We start from the raw sequence: 7065 nt of genomic DNA on the forward strand, positions 1-7065 counted from the left end.
GTGCAGGTGACCCCCCCAGCCCCCCTGAGCTGCCCCGGGCCCCCGCAGGTGTTTGGGAACATCGGCATCGAGGAGGAGGACGATGAGTCGGCCATCACCCAGCACAACAACTTCCGCACCTTCTTCCAGGCGCTGATGCTGCTCTTCAGGTGAGCCCGGCACCCGGGTGGCACCTGGGTGGCACCCGGGCGGCACGTGGGTGGCACCTGGGCGGCCACTGCCACCCCTCTGTCACCTGGTGTGACCCCAGTGCCACCCCTGTGTCACCCACTGCCACCCCAGTGTCACCTGGTGTGATCCCAGTGTCACCTGGCATAATCCCAGTGCCACCCCAGTGTCACCTGGGTACCCAGTGTCACCCCAGTGTCACCTGGTGGAATCCCAGTGCATCGAGGAGGAGGACGATGAGTCGGCCATCACCCAGCACAACAACTTCCGCACCTTCTTCCAGGCGCTGATGCTGCTCTTCAGGTGAGCCCGGCACCCGGGTGGCACCTGGGGGGCACCGAGGTGGCACCTGGGTGGCACCTGGGCGGCCACTGCCACCCCTCTGTCACCTGGTGTGACCCCAGTGCCACCCCTGTGTCACCCACTGCCCCCCAGTGTCACCTGGTGGAATTTCAGTGCCACCTCGGTGTCACCCAGTGCCACCCCTGTGTCACCTGGTGGAATCCCAGTGCCCCCCCTGTGTCACCTGGCATAATCCCAGGGCCACCTGGGTACCCAGTGCCACACCAGCACTTCACCTGGTGGAATCCCAGTGCCCCCCCTGTGTCACCTGGCATAATCCCAGTGCCACCTGGGTACCCAGTGCCACACCAGCACTTCACCTGGTGGAATCCCAGTGCCACCCCGGTGTCACCCAGTGCCACCCCTCTGTCACCTGGTGGAATCCCAGTGTCACCTGGCATAATCCCAGTGCCACCCCAGTGTCACCTGGTGGAATCCCAGTGCCACCCCAGTGTCACCTGGTGGAATCCCAGTGCCACCCCAGTGTCACATGGTGGAATCCCAGTGTCACCTGGCATAATCCCAGTGCCACCCCAGTGTCACCTGGGCAGCCACTGCCACCCCTGTGTCACCTTGTGGAATCCCAGTGCCACCCCAGGGTCACCCACTGCCACCCCAGCACATCTCCTGGTGCCATCCCAGTGCCACCTTGGTGTCACCTGGCATAATCCCAGTGCCACCTGGGTACTCAGTGCCACCCCAGTGTCACCCAGTGCCACCCCAGCACCCCACTGGTGCCACCGTCGCTATGACAGCGCCCGCTGCCATGCCCATGTCCCTCGGTGTCCCCTGATCCCAGGAGTGCCACTGGCGAGGCGTGGCACAAGCTCATGTGTCACCCATGTCATCTGTGTCCCTTGGTGTCCCTCGGTGTCCCCAGGAGTGCCACCGGCGAGGCGTGGCACGAGATCACGTGTCACCCATGTCACCCATGTCCCTCGGTGTCCCCAGGAGTGCCACCGGCGAGGCGTGGCACGAGATCACGTGTCACCCATGTCACCCATGTCCCTCGGTGTCCCCAGGAGTGCCACCGGCGAGGCGTGGCACGAGATCACGTGTCACCCATGTCACCCATGTCCCTCGGTGTCCCCAGGAGTGCCACCGGCGAGGCGTGGCACGAGATCACGTGTCACCCATGTCACCCATGTCCCTCGGTGTCCCCAGGAGTGCCACCGGCGAGGCGTGGCACGAGATCACGTGTCACCCATGTCACCCATGTCCCTCGGTGTCCCCAGGAGTGCCACCGGCGAGGCGTGGCACGAGATCACGTGTCACCCATGTCACCCATGTCCCTCGGTGTCCCCAGGAGTGCCACCGGCGAGGCGTGGCACGAGATCACGTGTCACCCATGTCACCCATGTCCCTCGGTGTCCCCAGGAGTGCCACCGGCGAGGCGTGGCACGAGATCACGTGTCACCCATGTCACCCATGTCCCTCGGTGTCCCCAGGAGTGCCACCGGCGAGGCGTGGCACGAGATCACGTGTCACCCATGTCACCCATGTCCCTCGGTGTCCCCAGGAGTGCCACCGGCGAGGCGTGGCACGAGATCACGTGTCACCCATGTCACCCATGTCCCTCGGTGTCCCCAGGAGTGCCACCGGCGAGGCGTGGCACGAGATCACGTGTCACCCATGTCACCCATGTCCCTCGGTGTCCCCAGGAGTGCCACCGGCGAGGCGTGGCACGAGATCACGTGTCACCCATGTCACCCATGTCCCTCGGTGTCCCCAGGAGTGCCACCGGCGAGGCGTGGCACGAGATCACGTGTCACCCATGTCACCCATGTCCCTCGGTGTCCCCAGGAGTGCCACCGGCGAGGCGTGGCACGAGATCACGTGTCACCCATGTCACCCATGTCCCTCGGTGTCCCCAGGAGTGCCACCGGCGAGGCGTGGCACGAGATCACGTGTCACCCATGTCACCCATGTCCCTCGGTGTCCCCAGGAGTGCCACCGGCGAGGCGTGGCACGAGATCACGTGTCACCCATGTCACCCATGTCCCTCGGTGTCCCCAGGAGTGCCACCGGCGAGGCGTGGCACGAGATCACGTGTCACCCATGTCACCCATGTCCCTCGGTGTCCCCAGGAGTGCCACCGGCGAGGCGTGGCACGAGATCACGTGTCACCCATGTCACCCATGTCCCTCGGTGTCCCCAGGAGTGCCACCGGCGAGGCGTGGCACGAGATCACGTGTCACCCATGTCACCCATGTCCCTCGGTGTCACCTGGCGTAATCCCAGTGCCACCTGGGTACTCAGTGCCACCCCAGCACCCCACTGGTGCCACCGTCGCTATGACAGCCCCCGCTGCCATGCCCATGTCCCTCGGTGTCCCCTGTCCCCAGGAGTGCCACCGGGGAGGCATGGCACGAGCTCATGTGTGTGTCCCTCGGTGTTGGCATGTGTCACCGTGTCCCTCGGTGTTGGCATGTGTCATGTGTCACCCATGTCCCTCGGTGTCCCCAGGAGGGCCACCGGCGAGGCGTGGCACGAGATCACGCTGTCGTGCCTCAGCGGCAAGCCGTGCGACGAGAACTCGGGCATCAAGGAGGACGAGTGCGGCAACGAGTTCGCCTACTTCTACTTCGTGTCCTTCATCTTCCTCTGCTCCTTCCTGGTCAGCCCCCGGGGGTCCCCAGAGTGCCACCAAAGGGTCCCCAAAGTGTCCCCAGAGTGCCACCAAAGGGTCCCCAAACTGCGCCTCCAAGCAGCGCCCAAAGCGCCCCCAAAGAGTCCCCAAATCGCTCCCAAAACCCCTCAAGTTGCCACCAAAAGCCCCCAAAGTGTCCCCAAATCGCTCCCAAAACCCCCCAAACTGCCACCAAAAGCCCCCAAAGTGCCCCCAAACTGTCCCCAAAGTGCCACCAGTGTCCCCAAACTGCGCCTCCAAGCAACGCCCAAAGTGCCCCCAAAGTGTCCCCAAAGTGTCCCCCAAAGTGTCCTCAAAGTGTCCCCACACTGTCCCCAAACTGTCCCCAAAGTGTCCCCAAAGCGTCCTCAAAGTGTCCCCAAACTGTCCCCAAACTGTCTCCCAAAGTGTCCTCAAAATGTCCCCACACTGTCCCCAAACTGTCCCCAAAGTGTCCCCAAAGCGCCACCAAAGTGTCCCCCAAAATGTCCCCAAAGTGCCACCAAAGGGTCCCCCAACTTGCCCCCAAACCCCAAATTGTCCCCAAAGTGCCCCAAATCCCCCCAAACTGCCCCAAACCCCCCCAAACTCCCGGGGGTGTCCCGGTTCTCGGGGGGCTCTCCCCGTTCTGGGGGGGTCCCGGGGGGGTGTCCCGGTTTTTGGGGAGGGGTCTCGCCCCCCACTAACGTGTGTCTCTTGCAGCGGGCGCATCCACTACCGGGACATGTACAGTTTGTTGCGCGTGATCTCCCCCCCCCTGGGGCTGGGCAAGAAATGCCCCCATAGGGTGGCCTGCAAGGTTCGCCGCCCCCTCCCCAAATTAAAAAACAACCCCAAAACTTGGTTTTTTTTTTGGTCCCTTGGTTTTGGATCGTTCTGTTCGGTTTTGATTGTTAATTAGTGCGGTTAATTAGAATTTAATTTGGTGTTTATTTGGCGTATTGTTGGTTTAGTGTATTATTTATTCATTTCATTATTTATTTTATTATTTATTCGTTTCACTTTTTTATTTTTATTTATTTCTTGTATTATTTATTCATTTCATTATTTAATTATTTTATTATTTATTTCTTTTATTATTTATTTCTTTTTTATTTATTTTTATTTATTTCTTGTACTATTTATTTATTTTATTATTTATTCATTTTATTATTTATTTATTTTATTGTTTGTTTATTTATTATTTATTTATTTATATTTATTTCTTGTACTATTTATTTATTTTATTATTTATTCATTTTATTGTTTATTTCGCTTATTAATTATTCATTTTATTATTTATTTCTTGTATTATTTATTCATTTTATTATTTATTTATTGCATTCTTTATTTTATTATTTACTCATTTTATTTCTTTATTTTATTATCTATTTATTTTATTATTTATTTATTCTATTATTTATTTATTGTATTGTTCATTTTATTATTTATTTATCGTATTATTTATCCATTTTATTATTTATCTTATTTTTTATTTCTTGTGTTATTTATTCATTTTATCATTTATTTCTTTTATTATTTAGTTTTTTATTTATTCGCGTTATTATTTATTTCTTGCATTATTTATTTAATTATTTATTTAGTGGGTAATTTATTTCTTTTATTATTTATTTAATTATTTATTTACTTTATTATTTATTTATCGTATTAATTAATTAATTAATGTTTTATTTATTTATTTTATTATTTTTTATTTAATTTTTTATTCCTTATTTTTGTGATTCCTTCCTTATATCATTTATTCATTTTCTATTCATTATTATTATTATTATTATTAAATTTCTATCATTAAATCATTATTTACCCTTTAATTATTTATTGTGATTTAATTATTTCTCATTTTCTCTTTGGGTTTTTTTCATTTACAATTTAATCTCCTTCTTCCAATTTAGTTTTTTTTTTTAATTTCCAATCTAATTTATTTATTTTATTTAATTTCTTTCTTTTCAATTGAATTTTTTGAAATCTCCAATTGAATTATTTTTAAGTTTCCAATTTAATTTCTTTTTTTTTAATTTTAATTTTTTTAAATTTAATTTTTAATTTAAAAAATTATTATTTTTTAATTTAGTTTTTTATTAATTTTTTTTAGTATTTTAAATTCCCTTATTTTAAATTTACAATTTAATTTCTTTTTTTAATTTAATTTTTTAAATCTAATTTTTCTAATTTTTTTAATTTAATTTTTTTAAATTTAATTTTTAAAATTATTATAAACCCCCTTTTTTTTTTAAATCCCCAATTTACTTTCTTTTTTTTTTTCACCTCACTTCCAACACATTTCAATCCTTTTTTCATTTAATTTTTTTTCCTTTTAATTTCCCAATTTGTTTTTTCTCTTAGAATTTCTTTTTTTTTTTTAATTTAATTTTTTTTCCTTTTAGTTTCCCAAATTTTTTTCATTTAATTTTTCTCCTTTTAATTTCCCAATTTTTTTCCATTTAATTAATTTTTTTCCTTTTAATTTCCCTATTTTATTTTATTTTATTTTATTCTGTTTTATTTTATTCCATTTTATTTTATTCCATTTTATTTTATTTTATTCCATTTTATTTTATTTTATTCCATTTTATTCCATTTTACTTTATTTTATTTTATTTTATTCCATTTTATTTTATTTTATTTTATTTTATTCAATTTTATTTTATTTTATTTTATTCCATTTTATTATTTCTCATTTTCTCTTTGGGTTTTTTTCATTTACAATTTAATCTCCTTCTTCCAATTTAGTTTTTTTTTTTAATTTCCAATCTAATTTATTTATTTTATTTAATTTCTTTCTTTTCAATTGAATTTTTTGAAATCTCCAATTGAATTATTTTTAAGTTTCCAATTTAATTTCTTTTTTTTTAATTTTAATTTTTTTAAATTTAATTTTTAATTTAAAAAATTATTATTTTTTAATTTAGTTTTTTATTAATTTTTTTTAGTATTTTAAATTCCCTTATTTTAAATTTACAATTTAATTTCTTTTTTTAATTTAATTTTTTAAATCTAATTTTTCTAATTTTTTTAATTTAATTTTTTTAAATTTAATTTTTAAAATTATTATAAACCCCCTTTTTTTTTTAAATCCCCAATTTACTTTCTTTTTTTTTTTCACCTCACTTCCAACACATTTCAATCCTTTTTTCATTTAATTTTTTTTCCTTTTAATTTCCCAATTTGTTTTTTCTCTTAGAATTTCTTTTTTTTTTTTAATTTAATTTTTTTTCCTTTTAGTTTCCCAAATTTTTTTCATTTAATTTTTCTCCTTTTAATTTCCCAATTTTTTTCCATTTAATTAATTTTTTTCCTTTTAATTTCCCTATTTTATTTTATTTTATTTTATTCTGTTTTATTTTATTCCATTTTATTTTATTCCATTTTATTTTATTTTATTCCATTTTATTTTATTTTATTTTATTTTATTTTATTTTAATTTTTTCTTTCTCTTAGAATTTTTTTTCCATTCAATTAATTTTTTTTTCCTTTTCATTTCCCAATTTTTTTCCATTCAATTATTTTTTTCCTTTTCATTTCCCATTTTTTAATTTTTTTTCCTCTTTTAGAATTTCTTTTTTTTTTTAATTTCATTTTTTCCCTTTTAATTTCCCAATTTTTTTTCCATTCAATTATATTTTTTTTCCTTTTAATTTCCCAATTTTTTTTTCTTTTATTTTTTTTTCTCTTAGAATTTTTTTTCCATTCAATTTTTTTTTTCCTTTTAATTTCCCAATTTTTTTTCCATTCAATTATTTTTTTTCCTTTTCATTTCCCAATTTTTTCCATTCAATTATTTTTTTCCTTTTAATTTCCCTATTTTATTTTATTTTATTTTATTTTTTTATTTTATTTTATTTTATTTTATTTTATTTTATTTTATTTTATTTTATTTTATTTTATTTTATTTTATTTTATTTTATTTTATTTTATTTTATTTTATT

The 7065-nt window shown here is 42.0% G+C and overlaps 1 protein-coding gene across 1 annotated transcript in view; it reads left to right on the forward strand.

Moving 5' to 3' along the window:
- The window catches only part of CACNA1A (calcium voltage-gated channel subunit alpha1 A), a gene marked incomplete at its 5' end in the record, with an annotated part of 47579 nt that overhangs the window by 27845 nt on the left and 12669 nt on the right, over nt 1-7065 (forward strand). The window contains 3 exons of the mRNA XM_041410759.1: nt 49-149; nt 2977-3183; nt 3842-3938. Of these exons, the coding sequence (XP_041266693.1) occupies nt 49-149; nt 2977-3183; nt 3842-3938 (405 nt within the window). The remainder of the gene's footprint in view (nt 1-48; nt 150-2976; nt 3184-3841; nt 3939-7065) is intronic.

This window comes from Onychostruthus taczanowskii, unplaced genomic scaffold, assembly GCF_017590055.1.
Source record: "Onychostruthus taczanowskii isolate IOZ18803 unplaced genomic scaffold, ASM1759005v1 scaffold331, whole genome shotgun sequence".
Classification (NCBI taxonomy): domain Eukaryota; kingdom Metazoa; phylum Chordata; class Aves; order Passeriformes; family Passeridae; genus Onychostruthus; species Onychostruthus taczanowskii.